Source organism: Bubalus bubalis, chromosome 3 (genome assembly GCF_019923935.1).
Source record: "Bubalus bubalis isolate 160015118507 breed Murrah chromosome 3, NDDB_SH_1, whole genome shotgun sequence".
NCBI classification, from domain to species: Eukaryota; Metazoa; Chordata; class Mammalia; order Artiodactyla; family Bovidae; genus Bubalus; species Bubalus bubalis.
In genome coordinates this window covers 36,134,216-36,152,109 of record NC_059159.1, presented here as the reverse complement: position 1 = coordinate 36,152,109, position 17,894 = coordinate 36,134,216, and the positions used below count along the sequence as shown (strand labels likewise).

The 17,894-nt window shown below is 52.4% G+C and overlaps 3 protein-coding genes across 4 annotated transcripts; 1 reads left to right on the top strand and 2 right to left on the bottom strand.

Annotated features, from left to right (window-relative positions):
* Window positions 1-133: 133 nt before the first annotated feature.
* CTDNEP1 (CTD nuclear envelope phosphatase 1) lies at window positions 134-6,385 on the bottom strand. Its single transcript, XM_006060152.3, has 8 exons — window positions 5,839-6,385; window positions 2,940-3,006; window positions 2,727-2,845; window positions 2,445-2,516; window positions 1,907-2,023; window positions 1,572-1,683; window positions 1,074-1,158; window positions 134-782 (listed from the first exon to the last, which is right to left on the bottom strand). The coding sequence occupies exons 1-8, from the start codon at window positions 5,938-5,940 to the stop codon at window positions 722-724; spliced, it is 735 nt and encodes a 244-aa protein (XP_006060214.1). The 5' UTR covers window positions 5,941-6,385; the 3' UTR covers window positions 134-721.
* A 703-nt stretch (window positions 6,386-7,088) lies between these two features.
* ELP5 (elongator acetyltransferase complex subunit 5) lies at window positions 7,089-12,928 on the top strand. Of its 2 annotated transcripts, XM_006060151.4 has the most exons (8): window positions 7,095-7,221; window positions 7,378-7,438; window positions 7,523-7,603; window positions 9,666-9,886; window positions 10,983-11,164; window positions 11,572-11,667; window positions 11,810-11,910; window positions 12,543-12,928. In XM_006060151.4, the coding sequence occupies exons 1-8, from the start codon at window positions 7,176-7,178 to the stop codon at window positions 12,655-12,657; spliced, it is 903 nt and encodes a 300-aa protein (XP_006060213.4). In that variant the 5' UTR covers window positions 7,095-7,175; the 3' UTR covers window positions 12,658-12,928. The 2 variants fall into 2 exon arrangements, with proteins under 2 accessions (XP_044795297.1, XP_006060213.4); XM_044939362.1 differs by lacking the exon at window positions 11,572-11,667 and having other exon boundaries at window positions 7,089-7,221.
* A 336-nt stretch (window positions 12,929-13,264) lies between these two features.
* CLDN7 (claudin 7) lies at window positions 13,265-15,541 on the bottom strand. The gene is made up of 4 exons (XM_006060154.3): window positions 14,676-15,541; window positions 13,719-13,883; window positions 13,514-13,598; window positions 13,265-13,427 (listed from the first exon to the last, which is right to left on the bottom strand). Exons 1-4 carry the CDS (start codon window positions 14,896-14,898, stop codon window positions 13,265-13,267), a joined length of 636 nt encoding a protein of 211 aa, XP_006060216.1. The 5' UTR covers window positions 14,899-15,541.
* Between the last annotated feature and the right edge of the window lie 2,353 nt (window positions 15,542-17,894).

The window sequence follows — 17,894 nt, the reverse complement described above, 5'->3', positions numbered from 1 at the left end:
CTGTCACTAAGACCCTTCCCCCTACCCTTAGGGTCTACAGCAGGCTCTTCTCTCTCTGCCTAGTGGACAGGGTGGATGTGAACAAAAACCCGTCCCTCATTTCCCCAAACCCCAGAGAAGGACCTAGGGCAGCTTTGGTTTCAAAGTTATAATGCATGGTTTAAAAGAGAGGAAAGGAAAAAAGAGAGAGAAAGCTGGTTACAGATCTGAGGGAATCTAGGAGGAAGGGCAAATAGACGGAAAGTAAGGGAGGGGACAAGTCTGGGGAAGTCCAGTGGCCCAAAATCCCAGTTTCCCACCCACAGCCCAGCCCTTGGAGTGAAGAATTAGATCAGTTTTGTACAAGAGTTTTTAAAAAATCAAATCACAACAAAGCTGGCTTGGCTTCTCTTTTGAGCCTCCCGGATTACCGAATGTCTCTCTCACTCTGGCCAGTCATGTCTCTCCACCAGACACTGTTGCGGCTCTCCTAGGTCTCCGCTTATGTCCCAGTCTGGGGTTTCCAGGAGTGCGAACACGAAGTTAGAGTGAGGCTGCTTCAGAATCTGGCCCTTGTGTCCATCCAGACTCCGTAGGGAGTGCAAGGCTCCCAGGGCAGAGGGGTGGGAGGGGCAGACCCTGCCCAGGCAGTCCTCACCGTTGGACAGGGCATCAGACGGCATCCCGAGGGCTCACCCTCCCCTTCCCCCCCACCCCAACTCAGGTGGAGGGGGAGCAGCTGTCACCAGAGCCTATGTTGGTGAAGGTTTCGGCTCAGCACAGAACGAACATCAGCGGTGAACCTGGGACGACAATAACTTGCATTGGTAGAGTCCTCATGGGGACAGCCTCCTCACACTAGTGTAAAGCAGCCTCACTGAAGACGTGGGACGGAAAGAACCACCATTTTCTCATGAGACTGAGGTTCAGTTTGCCCAAAACCCAATGGCTAAAGGTGAGTTTTCTTAAGACCTAGGTTCAAAAATTATATTCTTAGGGAAAAGAGATAAGGAAGTAAAACAGGACAAACTTTTATTCCTTCTTGGGATCCCCTACCACTCCTCTCAGAAATCTAAGTGTCTAGGTTCCCTTACCTGAGGGCATCCAGCATTGGAAGCAGGTTGAGAAGGGCGGTATCACTGGGATCACTGAACCAGGATTTGATGGGGATGGCATTGTCTAGGGTGGGTGAAAAGGCACATGAGAATAAAGGGTTCAAGAGAGAAAGGGTGTTTTCCCTTTTATTTGGGGGTGGTTACTTTAAAATACATAACCTCCCTCCCAAACTCAATGAGCTAAGTAAAATCTGTATTTATCTTCCAAAACAAAATTAAATTTTAATCCCCATATCTCATACTAGGGTAAGGCTTCTAGTCAAACTTCTGCCTTGTGTCTTACCTAAATCAAATTTGATGTGAAAAATCTGATTTATGAAACAGATATTGGGGGGGAGGCAGGGAACACTCTCATATGAAAGAAAAACAGCTTGCATCCTGACCTACTGTAAACCAGGGAATCCCAGCCCCATGCATTCAAAATACCTCCTTAGAACCACTTTCTAGTCCTGCCAGACTCACTGCCTTCTCCCTTACCTGGATGGCTCCTGTAAGCCCCTGGGGAGTTATCCAGGATCACAATGCTGGAGAGGTCACTGTGGACCACAGAGAGGTCCTTGATGTAGCTGCCCAATTCCAAAGTGCAGTGCTGGAAGGCAGGGTGGGCTGGGCATCAAAAGACTCGCCCTCTGTGATTGCTCCCCCTATCCCAACAATGCCCACAGGCAGCCAGTTCCCACAAAAGGGGATTATGTAGTACCCCCACACACACCCTTAAGGTCCCATTCCTGGGTAGTTGCCTCAAACTGAAGTCCTTCCCTGATGGCCTGCCTCCCCAGCCTCATTCTTAGGCTTAGATTCTAGTCTCTTACCTGTCTGTAGTATCTCCTCTTGAGAATGCTTCTGCTATTATCCAGTTTATCTGCCACAGCAGAGCCGTAAATCTCCATGCTTGCTGTGAACACCACCAACTCGTACCACTGGCTCACCTGAAATAGATTGGAGAACAAGAAGCTGTCAGAAGAGGTGATTGTTCATTTGGACATATAGTTCCCTTTTACTAAGATTCCAGTGTAGACCCTTCAGGCTTTTCAGCAACACTGAATGTCTCTGAGGACACAAAATTTTGAAACTGTCCTCAGACTCCAAGTTTTAGGCATCATACCCACTTAAGATTCAGAGATGCAAGCACAAGAGAGCAGGAAGGCCATGAAAAAATAGAATTGCATCAGCACAATAAATGAACCCTAACTATGGAAAGCCATTCTCTGACCATCCAACAACCTCCCCTCTCCAAAACTGCCCCTGCCCATTTCTCCTGATTCCTTAATTCCTCCAAATCCTCTACATTCCCAGAGCCCTAAAACCATTCCTTCATCCCAGAACTGCCTTCAGCTTCTGCAAACTCACCACTTCCAAGAAGAAATCCACATGGGGCCTCTTATGTACAAAAAACCGGACGGGATGTTTGTCTATTACCACCTGTGGAGGAACACAGCAGGGCTGGGAGAAATCCTAAGCACCTCCACCCAGGCCTCAAGGACACCCCCTACCCTCCCACTGCTTGCTCCCCTTTTGCAGGCTGCCCCAGGGCCCAAGGACGAGGCCAGGGACGAGATATTCTGGGATTGGGAAAGAATCTGAGCAGAATTACAGACACAAGTTATTCCATCACTTCCCACTCCCACACACCTTGAGAATGAAGTCAGGAGGCGTTCCAGGCCGGACTGTGGGCCTCAGGACCCCATCATGATGGGAGTGAATAAGTGTCTCATCCAGATCCAGCACCAGGATCTTCCTCTTCACCTGGCCTGAACCACAAGGGGAAGGAGTAACACCAACCTACCTCCAGCCAAGACCTTGAACCCAACCTCACCTAGGGTTCCTCCCAGCCAGCATACTCACTTAGCCGATTCCGGGACACAGGAGATAAGGGAAGGATGTCATATCGAACAGTTTGGTACTGAATTACCTAGGAATAGTAAGAGAGAGGGTTAAACCCTGGACAAGGAAATCTTCCCCACTAACAATAGGAAGCACATGCTAAACATTTACTAAAAATTGAAGTGAAGTGAAAGTCACTCAGTTGTAGCCAACTCTTTGCGACCCCATGGGTATAGTCCATGAAATTCTCTAGGCCAGAATACTGGAGTGGATAGCCTTTCCCTTCTCCAGGGGATCTTCCCAACCCAGGGATTGAACCCAGGTCTCCAGTGTTGCAGGCAGATTCTTTATCAGCTGAGCCACAAGGGAAGCCCCTATAAATTGGGCATGGTATAATTTAGGGTTATTTGGGTCACAAAGAGTCGGACACGACTGAGCAAGTAAACTGAACTGACTGATGAAATCCTCAAAACAACAAATAATAATTATAACAACAATATCACCCATGTTTAAAGGATGAAGAAACCAAGGCTGAGAGAAGTTAAATAACCTAAGACCACAAAGCTAGGAATTAGTGGTTTGCCCCTCCAGTAAGAATGAAGACCATGAAAGCATGGATTTTGTCTTGATCATGGCTGTATTCCTAGAACACTATTGCAAGGGTGGTCACTCAACACTAGAATCAATGAAATGGTGGAGCCACGATTGTACCCTTGCAGTCTGACCCAAGAATCTGTCCTGTTATCCACGATATTATCCTGCTACATGGAAATGCATGGCCCTGCCTACCTCCACCTCAAAAATTCTTTGTCACAACTCCCATCACCTCCTGTTGGGAGCTGAGTGCCTCAGAATCCTTAGTGGACAGAGGGTAGGTATCAGGAGGGGAGGTTCTTGGGTCACTAAGGGGAAGAGAGGATGAGGGAATCCAGGGGTTGTCAGGTCAGCTAAGTTCCTCTGGCAGGGGGCCACCAGGCCTATTTTAACCAGCCACCTGTCCATTTCTGTCTCTACTAGCCAAGTCACAAGCTGCAGAGAACCTCAGCCCTCTGAACAGCCTCCTTATCCTGGTACCCAGGGCAAGGCAGAGAATACCGGAAAGCCCCACTCACCACGCAGACTGATAGAGCACCGAGAAGGCCAGAGTGAAGGGCCGTGAGTGGGAGGTGAGGAAGGGACAAGGATATCACCAGCCTGGCCTTCCAGCTTCTCCGTATCTCTGGAGGCTCCTGTTTCCAACACTCAGGTCTCTCGCATGCAGAGCTTGGTGATTCCCTCCTCTGCCCTTTTCTTCTAAGCACAGTCCATCTCTAGGCTCCAAGCCTCACCAGAACCAGGCTCCCCACTTGCAGACCAAAGGGCCCTCTCCCCCTAATCCCAAGGCATCTGCCCTTCTTTTCTCGAAGGGCTGCCGATGAGGGCCACAACAGCTCGGGTGTCTGTCGTGCTATCTCGGGTTGCACATGCTGGGCATGTAGGGAATGCTCTAAGCATCTGCCAGAAAGGGGGCGGGGGCAGAAACCAGAATGGAAGGAAGGAAAGGAAGACAAAAGGCTGTGGGGTCAAGGAACCTGTCTCTAGGTGGGCTGGTGCACATGTCTGCACCCAGAAAACTGCTATTTTCTCCCCTAAAAGAAGGGGAAGCAAGGGGGATGCTCTCTGCAAGGCCAGGAAGAGAGGACAGCACCTAACAAGGAAGGAAAACCCCAGGAGCTGGCCACACACACATCTCAGCATCTCTGACCTCAGATTCTTCTTAGTTCCTAACCCCTGTCTTAGGGAAATAGCCCTGCCTACAACCATGACCACCCAGAAACAATCCTCATGCTAAATCAAAAAGTGAAAGTAGACTGATAAAGGAGACACTGAAGCCAAGGCCAGGCCCATTCCACACTACCACTCAGGGCTGTCTGGAAATTTGACCTAGGCAGCCCCTACCAGATTTTATTTCTTCCAGTTTTATTGAGTTATGCCAGAGTACAGACTGGAGAGTCTCGACACCCCAACTCCCTGAGTCCTCCCCAGCCTCCTTCAGTGAATTCTCCCCCATGGGGATGAGAACACACAGCACATTTATTAAATTATGTTAGCCTAAAGAGCTTTGACCTTGGAGAAAAGCTATGGGGGAGGGAACCCAGAGATACACTCCCCACAATATCCCTCACAACGCTGGGGTCTCCTGGAAAAAAAAAGCATGCCCTCAGATTGAAGTATTTACAACTGACAAGCACCGTCTTCTGATGAGGACACTCAAACTTTAATGTGCTCCCTTCTGCAACTAAAGATGAGCATCATAAACGCATTTTTATGCGTTTTTCAATCCCAGAGTCTTGATAAGCCTAAATATTCACTCACACTATGAACTAGGTTTTCAGGACCTTTTGGGAAGCGTTCCCTTAATATGAACCGCAGGGGCTTCTCCTGCACACCCAGGGCTTTTCCTAAGTTCCCATTCTTGTTTGTCACATACGCCCTCCCATCCACCCCCACCCTTGGCACAGAAGCCGGTATATTCCTTGTCTTAAGACCAAACACACACGGAGATTCCAAATAATAGGAGGGTCTTTGACTAACCCATATCGATGGATCTGCTGCCATCAAACAGGTGTTCCCCGCCTCTTGGTTTCTTTAGCAACAACTTCAGCTTTCTTAAAGAGCGCCCCACCCACCACCCTGGCCCCCAAGAATTGCCAAATCCTTTTACCGTCTAGCCCCCCTCCACCATCTCGGTTCTACCGCAAGGGTCTTCCTTTTTCCCATCCCACCTCATGCCCAGCTACTGGTGCTCTAATTCTCTAGCGGTAGAAGCTGCCGCCAAGACTCGGTTCCTAGGCCCAAACAGAGGCCCGACACTTACCGAAAACCCTTGAGCACCGCTGACAGAGGTCCCCACCACCACCAGCGCCCACCCAAGGCTCACCGTGCGGATCTGCCTCCGCAAAAGGTAAATGAAGAAGCTCCAGAGCTTGGCGGCGAAGGCCACGAACGTGCGCAGCCCCAGCAGACACTGCGTCCGCATCATCCCGATGACCCCGGCACCGCCGGCCCCGGGGCCCCCGCGGCCCAGCTCCGCCAGCCCCCCGGGGGCAGCCCCCCGCCACCGGGAGGGGGAACGGGGGCCCCGAGTGGCAGAAGAGGCTGCAGAGAGGGGCACGGAGCGGGCGGCTCACAAAGCCACCCACGACGAGGGGAAAGCCCAGCGGAACGGGGAGCTGGGGGACAGGCGTGGGCAGCCCGCGGGGGCCCACATGGGCGGGGAGTGGCACCGACGGCTTCGCCGAGGTTGCGGGCCGAGGCAGGTCGGGCTACAGTGGGGTCCTCCGAGACCAGGAGGGAAGGGGATGGAGAATTGGGGGAGGGGGCTGTGGGGGAGGGGGTTAGGGAGAAGGGAGGGAGGGAGAAGGAAGGGGGAGGGGAAGGGGGGAAGCGGAGGGTGGCCCGCTGCGCAGGCGCGCTAGGGGGCTGCCCGCGGGAAAGGGGCGGGCGGGGGCAGCGGCGCGCGAAGGGCCGCGGAGGCGGTGACGAACGGGCCGGGTGAGCCAAGGACCCAGGAAGAAGGGGAGGGGGAGCCGAAGGACGCGGATGGCTGGACCAGAGCGGCCTCCCCCTCCCCGAGGTCAGGGGCGCCTCAACCGCTGGGGAGCGGGGCTGCAGCCTCTGCAGCTGGATTTCCCACTCTGACAGGCGCCATTTTACCGCCCAAAGGGCTCCCTCCTCCTTTCTTCCCCCCTCCTCTTCCCCTCTGACACTACTTCCGGTGGTGACGTGTATTCGCTTCACCTGGACTAAAGTTCCCCCTACTCAGTCTATGGGGGTGGGGATAAGGAAAGTGGGGCGTGTTCCGAACCAGGCCCCAATATTGCGCGTGCGCCGGGGCGGGGCCTGGAGGCCCGCCTTGAATTGCACGGGCTGAGCGGAGTGACGTCACTTGTCCCCGAGGCTCACACCGTCGGAAGGGCTCGCGCGGCCACCTCCCCCTCCCACGGACAACTGCCCCAACGGCTCTTTCCGCCCCAGTCACGGTAAAATTGTAGAGAGGGGCGTCGCCCCTACGTGTGTATACCAGCACTCAAGAGGCACTACTGCCCGTGAGCCTTCCTGGGGTAGTGAACCTAATCACCTCTCACTCCAGACTATACCAGGTCTTAGTGGTGGGAGGGATCGTGGATGCCCCGCCCCTTTCATGTGGAGGGGGCGGAGCAATGGGCAGTGACGCCATCAGAGGGCGTCCGAAGAGGGACGGGACGCATTTTGGGGATGTTGGAGTCGCTGTTGGCTCTTGGTGGCCTGGTGCTGCTTCGGGGTGAGGGTCGAAGGCACAGGCGCTTCGGAACAGGGCTCAAGGGGCGGAAGTAGAGAGGAGGGGCCATAGGTCACAAGCCAGGGGTGGAGGTCTCGACCACTTCGTGAATGCGAAAACCTCAGTATTCTCAGGCTGTTTATTATTCGCTCTTTCCAGACTCCGTGGAGTGGGAGGGGCGTAGTCTCCTGAAGGCGCTTGTCAAGAAATCTGCGTTGTGGTGAGTATCCCGCAGCGTCTCGCCGTTCCATCCGATAAGGGAGCCTGGGTCCCACTCTGACAGTCCCCCTCATCTCTGCCTCAGGGGGGAGCAAGTCCACGTCCTGGGCTGTGAAGTGAGCGAAGAAGAGTTTCGTGAAGGTTTTGATTCCAGTATCAACAGCCGGTAAGTACAAATGGGAAAAAATTTAATTGGATTGCGACTAATGTTGCTGAGGAATTTCCCTTCCAGCAACAGGGAAAAAACCTGATATGTAGTAGTGTGAAAGTGTCAGTTGCCCAGTCGTGTCCGACCCTTTGCGACCCCGTGGACTGTAGCCCAGGCTCCTCTGTCCATGGGATTTTCCCAGGCAAGAATACTGGAGTGGGTTGCCATTCACTTCTCCAGAGGATCTTCCCCATCCAGGGATCGAACCCAGGTCTCCTGCTTTCAGGCTAATTCTTTACCATCTGAGCCATCAGAGAAGCTTAAAGCCTAGTCGACAATTCATTGAATGGAAATGAGTCTTTCAAAGAAGGTAGGAATTAGTAAATGGAATGATGAAGAGTAGTATTTGGAGAATCCAAAACCGGGACTACAGAAGATGAAAGGAATAGAGTAATAAAAGGCCGACAGTACAGGCTAGCATTAGAGACTGCCGTGGATTAGAAGAATAAACATGTTCTGCCTTTTGAGTTAATCAGAGTCTAGTGATCAACATACGTCAGCACTAACTGCAGGCTACATAGGGATTTTTCCCACAAGCAGAAGGAACAATTTATGCATAATTGGGGAGATATGGAAGCCATGCGGCTTCCCTGGTGGCTCAGAGGTAACGACTCTGCCTACTGTCCAGGAGATGCGGCAGAAGCCTTGGTCCAATCCCTCGGTCGGGAAGATCCCCTGGAGAAGGAAATGGCAGCCCACTCTAGTACTCCTGCCTGGAAATCCCATGGACAGAGGAGCATGGTGGGCTACAGTCCATGGAGTCACAAAGGAGTCAGACACCACTTAGTGACTAAACAACAACATGGAAGCCATACCTGTTCATGGGAGATGCAGGAGCCTCCTGAGGTCAGACAGAGCAGTATCTGATAATAGTGAGAAGTTTTACAGAGCATGAAAAGGAAAATTTGAAAGGAGAGTGATAACATCATACCTGTTAGAAAGACTCCACACTTTGGAGAATGGGTTGGGCCGGGGGCGGGGGGGCGGGGAGCCTGGACTTAGGGAGACCAAGTGGGAAGGGTTTTGCAAAAATGCACGTTCTCTCAGATGTAGAAGTGCTGGTTAAGAGCTAGTTGTGAACCAGGAACTGTGCTAGATTAGAGCAGTGATTGAAGTAGACAGGATTTGTATTCCAATGAAATCTCAGAGAATGGTAGAAGGAGACAGTCCTGGCTTAAGGCAGGGTGGAGAGTGTGGGACAAATGTAAAAGGATGTTAGCAGGTACAGCTTCCAGGACTTACAGACTGATGTGGGGCAGAGGAAAGTATCCAGATCAGGAGGTCCCTGAACCTTTGTTGGCTGGTTAAGAAAAATTATTTCCTGGTCTGCATACTTAGCTGGATAATGGTAGTTTACATCTGCCCAAATTTTGTATCAAATGTTAGAGTAGACATGATGCTGTAAAGATGACATTCACAAGAGAGGCAGAAGATACAAAGGAGGTGTCTGGGAACAAGTTCTGCCACTGTGAAGCTTTCCCAGAATTTCTAGTCCATGCCAGTTTCTTTTCCTGAATTGTTATTCTATCTGTAGTTAGTATGACAAGACTTGGTTCTTGATCTTCTCTAAGCTGTTCCACAGGCAGGAACCATGTCTCAGGTCCTCGCCTTCCTCTTTTCCATTCAGAGAATGATACATTTTAGGCACCACTCAGGAAATATTTGATAATGATGATAGTTAACATTTATCAAGTGTTTACTACTTGTCAAGCACTGTGCTAAATGTCAGAAGGTTGGTATTCTTGTTTTATAAGTGAAGAAACTGAGTCTTAGATGAAGTAATGTATCAGGTGACTTTGAGCAAGTAAAACCAAGCTTGGAGCTCAGGACTGTTTGACACCAAAGTCTGTGCTGTCAATCACTATATTCTACTTTTCAGTTTTTAAAAAACCACCTTTTTACTCATGTTTAAAATATTAGTGAAAATCAAGGAAACAGAACCACAAAGATCAGAAGCCAAAGTTGGAGATGGCGGGGGCAGGGGAGCAGTATAATCATGCCTTTTATTTTCTGTTTATAGGCTGGTTTACCATGATCTCTTTAGAGACCCTCTCAGCTGGTCAAAACCTGGGAAAGCCCTTCCTGGCGGGCCCCTGGAAGCCTTGAGGGCCCTGGACAAGAGGACAGGTTCCGGCCCTGCCACCATTGCTCTTGATTCCCTCAGCTGGTTGCTGCATCACCTTCCCTGCCCCACACTCTGCCAGACCCTGCATGCGCTGAGCCGTCAGGACTCCTGCCCTGGTGAGGCTCCTCATTTGTTTCTTCCCCTCATACATTCACCCTGCCAACTATGTTCCCCTTTCCACCCTAACAAGAAACATATCAGGGATCTCCAGTTGGGCCTTCTTCCATCACTTCATCTTTATTCTATTTCTTGATTGTTTCGTGATGCTATCAATCACTCTTTTTTTCTTTTCCAAGTTTGTGGGTTTTTTTTTTTTCCTCTCATTCATTCATTCAACAAATGTTAAATATATACATACACTGTGTTGGGTCCTTGCCTTCCAGGAGCTCAAAGTCCCATAAAGGGTACAGACTAGTAAACAAGCAATTTACTGGATAGTCTGATAAGGACTGTGATGATAAAGGAATGTGCACATAGTACCTTAAGGAAGGAATGTCTTGAAGAGCAAAGGGTCAGCCAGGCCAATTTGTGCAGCTGATAGCTCTGGGACTAGCCCTAAAGTACAGTGGGTCCTAGGATGGGCTTTAGAGTCAGATACCCAGCTCAGTATACAGGTGTTTGGTCTGACAGTGCTTCAGTTTCCTCTGTAAAAGTCAAGGGAGGATGGAGTTTATAGTATTAGGATGAACCACTTGAAACTGTTGTTTTTATAGGTCAGATATGATCAGATGTTAGCAATTTCATACAGTTCAACCTAAAAATGCAAGTCTTTAGTGTAGTGCGTTACACTAAACGCAGCTAAAAAGAGAGGGAAGATGGAAGGGGATCTAAGGCACTGACTGGGATTTTTGGCAAGTTCCAGACACTGCAGGTAGTTCAGTGTACAAGAGATGAGGCTTGAAAGCAAGTGGAGAACTAACATTGAAAGTGTGAGTTCCTTCCTGGAGGCCTTGGGGCGCTCCTGAGGATTGAGGTCAGAGCAGTGCCTTGATTCGATATGTGCTGGAATAAGAATGTGTATTAAGGTGAGGCCTGACAGAAGTCAGAGCAGGGTGGTGAAACTGACTGAGGTCAGTCAGGATCTGGGCAGAGTTCTGAGAAGATGTGGGCCTCTGATGTGGGCCTTTTTTTTCCTCTTCACTGTTTGATCCCAAGCATCCCTGGAATGCTCCCTACTGCCCTTTGTGCACCACATTTCTTGTCCCTCTACAGGTGACACCCCCCCAGGTGAGCAGGTGCGTGTGCTGGGCTTGCTGCATGAAGAGCTTCACGGCCCAGGCCCCTTGGGAGCATTGAGCAGCCTTGCTCAGACAGAGGTGACCCTGAGCGGTACAATGGGCCAGGCATCAGCTCACATCCTCTATCGGAGGCCAAGACAGCGCCCCACCCACCAGGTTAGGAGAAGCAGGGGACTGGAGGTTGGGGTCAGACAGAGAGGGAGAGCAGTAAAACAGATGATGTGATGGAGCACTTCCCTGGGCCCTCATCGTAGCGTTTCCCCCATTTTATCTCCTTTGTGAGAGGCCTTGTGAGGTAGATTGTTTTATTATCCCTATTTTGTAGCCTGGAAAGCTCACATCCTATAAGCTTAACCAACAAAAGACACTGCCCTCCAGGAAATGGAAAAGGAGAAAAAGCAAAAAGTGGTACCCGTGGAGAGGTTTGAGGAGCTGAGAGGTGGAACGCACGAGCCGGAAGAAGCCAGATAGGTGGCTAGGAGCTGGAGTGGCAGCTCCTGGTTCTCTGGTTTGCTCAGTAAAATAGAAAAAACTTTCTTAACGCTCTTCTTACTTCTCCCCAGACTCAGTGGTTCTCCATCCTTCCTGACTTCAGCTTGGAGCTCCAAGTGGAGCCACCACTGGAACCCCAGCCCCGCTCAGATCCTCATATTCCCTCGGTACCTAAGAGAGCCAGGGCGGGAACAAGGGGATGGAACTTGGGGTCTGGATAAAGAAGGGGATAAAAACTGGAGACGTTGGGGGCGTGGGGTCAGGGATTCCAGGGATGGCGCAGAGCAGCAGCTTCTTCTGTACCTACAGGTGGACCCCACTACTCATTTGACTTTTAACCTTCATCTGTCCAAGAAGGAGAGAGAAGCCAAAGACAGCCTGACTCTGCCCTTCCAGTTCAGCTCGGAAAAGTAAGGATGGGGCCTCAGTGCCCAAGTCCCTGAGTTGAGCCCAGCATTGGGCCTAAGAGGTGGGGCAACAGCAGGTTGTTGATTAACTTTTTCAACTTTATAGGGGCTGAAGTCCACCTCCAGAGTCAAGTCTGGGGAGTGGCTCTTTACCCACCCAAACCCCAGCAGTGTCAAAGGGCCTTGATGTCTCTTTTCTCTCCATTGGAGCCTTGGGTCCCAGCTCCACTGATGTCCCCAAAGTAATCTGGACCTGGGCTGAGCCAGACCAGACCCCAGGGAAGTGGCCCTATCTCCAGGTAGCAACAGTGGGAGGGCAGGAAGCTAGATAGTATGCCAGAGGCAGGTTAATAAGGGTTTAGTAGACACTTGTTCTGTGCCCAGCATGTGGGCGGGTGAAGCAAGACTACACAGTATCCTTGCCCTCAAGCTGCTAAGAACTTAGGGTGTTGCAAGAGCTGTCTAAGAGTATCCATCCCTATACCAGTTGGTGCTACACAAGGTCAGACAAAGGGATTTAGACCAAGAAGACATGGAAGCCAGAGAGGGAGTGACTGTCACTCAGAAAGAGGGTGTCCAGACATGACCCATTACCCACCCTCCCCAGCACCAATTCTCCCCTTATCTCTCCTCAGACAGCAGGCTCTACTGCGCCCTGGGCTGGGCCAGGCTACCAGCCACATCTTCTATGAGCCAGATGCTTATGATGACCTGGATCAAGAAGACCCAGACGATGACCTAGATGTTTGACTGTCTAGGAGATTTGACTAGACTGCAGTAGGAGGGGAAGAGGAAGACTATGGGCCTGTAACTGTCCTTCAATTGTGTGTGTTGGCATTAGCCTGTCTCTGCTCCATCTTTGTTCCCTGTTTCTATGGAGGCCCTGCCCTGTGACCCATGAGCCAGGGAGCAGCTTCCAGTGAGAAGAAAGTGGGCTGGAGGCATAAGAGAAAGTGACAGGATAGGAACACCACCTCCCCCCAAGCCTAATAAAATCTTTTATATTTTATTAAAAGCAAAAGTTCTTTGGTTGCTATTTAAGCAAGAGTCGCAAGTGGACAGGACTGGAGGCTGGGAGTGGATGAGGGAAGCCAAGCACCTGAGTCGTTGCAGATGCCCTGAAGGAACTGGAAAAAAAGCCTACTTTCCAAAACATATTTTTATTACTGTACAAAAAGCACACCCTCCCCTTTTTGTCCCCCCCACCCAACCCCCCAGGAAACTGTACACGGTGTGCTGGGCTAGAGTGACCGAAGGCTTTTGCTTGGCACCCTGCCCACAAGCTGAGCTCTCTGCCCCAGGTCCTTTCATAAGGAGGCGCCTGTAGGCTGCCAGGTTGGGGCAGGGGCGTCCCAGCTCACACATACTCCTTGGCAGAGTTGGGCTTAGGGTAGGAGCGAGGCGCACGGTATCCAGCTTTGCTCTCACTCCCAGGACAGGAGCAAGAGAGCAGCGCACCTCCCAGGAGAACCAGAGCAGACCCTGCCCAGCCAATGAAGATGGCAGGGCCAAATTCATACCTGTGGAGAGAAGGGATTGCGGTCACGAACCCTGGCCTGCCTCTCCCAACCCCAGACCCCTTATGAGATAGGGCTCTCATACTTACTTAACATTCATGGGGACCAATGGGTTATAGAAATCTGAGACAATCTGATGGCCATACCAGGAGCAAGCTATCAAGGCAGCAAGACCTGGAGAAAAAATGAGGATTCAGGTACTGTGAGCCACCCCCCAAACCCGCACTGTGTCCACACTTACCCCTTCAGGATGGTTAAGAGAGTCCTTGTCCCCACCTTGGACCTGTGGCTCACCTGCCAAGATGAAAATGATGCCTCCCGTCATGGCTATCCGGGCCTTCTTCACTTTGTCGTCTCCCCCACAGTTTGTACACTTCATGCCCATCGTGGCCACGAATGTGGCCAGGAAGCCCAGCACCAGGGAGACCACCATTAGGGCTCGAGTGGCCTGCAAGGCCGCTGCGAAAAAGGGGTAAGGATGCCATCCTTGCTGGAAATGACGGGGGCGGCCCTCGGACCGCTTCAGACCCCGAGTCCCCGAGTCCCGAGTCCCGGGCCGGAGCCGGTGGATCCCGCCCCCTCCCGACTCCGTGGCCTTCCCGCTCTGCCCCGCCCTCGGCTCTAGGATCCGCCCGGGGCGCCAGGGTTTCGATGAAACTGCCCCCGCGGAGGGGGAAGGGTGAAAGGGGACGTCGAAGGAAAACAGGTGGTGACCTGAGCCCCGGTAGCGGTGGCTGCGGCCCCGGCTCTGTTTTCAGCTCTGACCCCACTATCGAGGCCACGGTTTGTGGCTTCGGCTAATCGGCCGATAAGATTAGAAGCCGCAGGCCGCGGCCCAGGGGGCGCGGCTCCTCGGCCCTTGGTTCGACCCAGCGGCCCCCAACCCAGCCCCGCAGCCTCCAGCCGGCGCCGCCTTTTGTCCGAGAAAAGGGCGGGAGATGGCGAAGACCTTGGCCTCCACGGGGTAGGGGGAGGGGAAGGCCGCGCCCCAGGACTCAGCTTACCGGGAGCGGCTTGGGCCGCTGGCCGCTCGGCCGGGAGACTAGGCCCGTCCGCGGGCGAAAAGGGGCTCAGCCGGACCCTATCACGTGCAGTCCCAGGACCTCGGCCCTACCGCTTACTCCTCTCCAGCCGCGCTACCGGGCAACCCAGCGCGTCGGGCCCTGGGGCCTCGAGCCGCGCCCCCCCCCGCCCAATCCCCGCCGCGACCCCGGCTCTGGAGCGTCCGCCCCGTCGGTCCCGCGGTCTTACCCGGCAGGGAGAGCACCGAGTCGTACATTTTGCAGCTCATCATGCCGGTGCTCTGCGTGACGCAGTCCATCCACAGCCCCTTGTACATGGCCTGGGCGGTGATGATATTGTCGCCAGCGTACGAGCTCATCTGCCACTGCGGGATGGCGGTGCATGCCACCAGGCCCACCCAGCCCAGCAGAGCCATGGAAAAGCCCAGCAGCTGCAGGCCCGAATTGGCCATTTCCGCCCTCAGAATAGACGGGGGGCGCCGGGAGGGCGAGTTTTTAAGTTACCCAAAGAGGCGAAAAAGAAGTTGTTGGTCGACTGCTTGCAAATCTGGTCCCCGGAGTAAACACAAACCGACCCCTCCGGCGAGGCGAGAGTCTCACGGCAGAGGGAACAGGACTGGTGACCGACAAAAGCGATCCGCGAAGGCCTGGCGGTTCCCTCGGGCGCTCGGCGACTGTTCCCAAACAAAAGGTGGAGGGGCCGTACGGGCGCGGCCTCCGGGTGCTGGAAGTCCCCAGAGTATCCTGGGCTGTCGGCCGGAGGCTGCTGTGAGAACTAGAGGTCACTCAGCGGTGAGCGGGCAGGTGCGGGCGGACAGGTGCTGCGCACCTGAGTATAAGTAGGGCGTCGGGGGGCGCGCCCCCGCGGGCACCGGGAGCGCGAGGCGGGGAGGGACCGAGGGGCGGCCGAGGGTGACCTGACGTCACCGAAGGGACACTCACCTGAGCCGGAAGTCCTTGCCCCCACCCCTCCTGGCTCAGGTGAGGAGGAAGAAACCTGAGCCCCATGTCACGCCCCTTCACTTGCTGGGCTTGGACCGCTGGAGGGGGGAGGTGGAGTCTTCTCGGGAATCCCGAGTTCTGCGGAGTTCTGCGGAAGCCCCTAGGACTGGAGGTCCCTCGGGCGCAAAGACGTCCCTTCCCCGCTCCCAGACAGGTGCGCCAGGAACGCGGCGGAGGCTGAGCGGGAGAGATGCCCCAGGCTAGCCCTGGCTCCGCCTTCCCTCCCGCAGGGACTCTTGGCTTCTACTCCTTGCGCTCGCTCTTTATCCAGCCCTACTTTCGCCCCCACCCTCTGTTCTACTCTTTTTCTCTTCAGTCTCCTTTCGTCGCCGACCCCACCTTCCAGGGACCCCTCAGAACTGCCCACTTCAGCCGCCTAATTAGAGTCTCCACCGCCAGAGCCACCGCCTAGTGCCCAACCCCCCCTCACCGCTGTCGCCTTCACCAGACACCTGGCTTCCAGGAGCGGTGCCCCAGCACCCATCTCCTCCGCCCCCTATTCCGATCTCCGTTGGACGTGACTTAATGGCGGGGCCCTTGGCACCCCCGCCCCGCAGTCACTGTCCCATCCCGCCTCAAGTGTCCTTGCTGCAGAAGAAACCACTGAGGCCAGAAACTAGCGAAGGGAGGGAGCAGGGTAAGGCCTGGGTCAGAGTCTTGGCCACACCCACCATTCTCTTCCCTTGGAGTTTTTCCAGCCGGTCTTCCACCTTTCCCTCTTCCTCCTCCCCCAGCCCTGCACTAGTTTCTCACCCTCATCCGGAGCCTGGACCTGCCTGTTTGTGTGCCCTCTCTCGCCCTCTCACCGTGCCGTCCTCCGGAACATCTGGCTCTAATGTGGCCTTTGATTCAGTCCTCAGACCCCCACCTCACCCTCAGGTTTCTTCTGTCACTCTCCCTGAGTTCTGCCCCATCCCACCAAGCATCCCCCACTTACCCATTCCTCCCTCCCTCCTCTGTTATCATCTCCCTTTCCTGTCCTTTCCGCTTCCTATTTTACTCCTCATCTTTTAGTCTACCTTTGTACCCCATCTCCAGCCCCCTTGGAACCCAGCATCACCCAGTAGCCTTTCTTTGCATCTACCCGAGAGCACATCCCTGCTCCCTCATGGTCAGGTTTCCTTCCCATCGTTCCCCTCTCCAACCTGACAACTCTCAGGCTCACACACCTTTCTTACTCTGTCTCTTTCATTTAATTTTTTAACCTCAAGTCTCTCATATTTCCCATCTTTGCTCCTCCTTCTCAAATATTTCTCGGTCTTTCTTTTATTCAATACAAATATTAATGGGCCCTTCATAGTCCTAATTAACCTGTTTTTCTGCATTTTCTGTAAAATGCAGACTTAAAGGAAGTCTTTATTATGCATTTTATTTTTCTACCTGTGATTAATGATGAGTTTTGTATTTTGTTAAGGTGATTTCCAGCTCTGATAATCCACATTTCTTGTTAGTTAAATATATCCAGCTCCTCTCCAAGCTCAGTGAGACCATCTCAGGCCAAGCCACCATCACCTCTTGCCTGGACACTGCAACTGCCTCCAAACCAATCTCTTTGCTTCCTTGCTTGTCCTTCTAAAATCTATTTTCTAGAAACAAGTTTGTTTTATTAATAAACTTTTATCTTATCGCTTCCTGTTTAAAATCCTTAAAACTTCCAATGGCATTCTTTGGCTTCTATTGCTCCAGTGGATTTGCAAATAAATGTTACACTATGGTTTATGAGACTCCATGCTTCAGCCACACTTCCTGAACTATACTGTGTTCCTTCCCACCAAAGTGCCTCTGCTCTCTGTTCTCTATGCCTGGATGCTCTTCTCATCTACCCCCACTCAACCTTCCTTCTACCCAGCTAACCGACTCATCCTTAGCTATCAGCTCAAATATGACTTCTGGGAGGCCTGGCCTGAGCACTCCACCCCGGACTGAGTCAGATCACCTTGCTGAATATTCTCACTGCTACCTGTACTGTACTTTCAAGGTTCTTATCATGACTGGAAGCTATTCACTTTGTGTGATTATTTAGTCAACGTCAGTCTCCCCACTATACTATAAGTTCCAAGAGATGTGTCTGGATTTTATCCCCAATAAATAGTTGATGAATAAATGACTAAATTGCAAATTAACATGATTTTCATCTACTGATTTGACAAATATTTTCTGAGACCCTGTATAATGTACCAAGCACCATGCTTGACACTGGGGCTACAGCTGTAAACTAGAGGACACTGCAGAATTTCTGGCGGGTCAGTGGTTAAGATTCAGTGCTTCCAATGCAGGGGGCACAGGTTCAATCCCTGGTTGAGGAAGTTCTGCATGGCATTCTGTGCCGTCGAAAAAGAAAAAGAGGACACTTCATGCAGGTAACTTAGATTCTAGAGGGAGGAAGCAGGCAATAAAGACATAAAATGGACCATGTTTTCAAGGCAATAAAATAGGGTAATGTGAT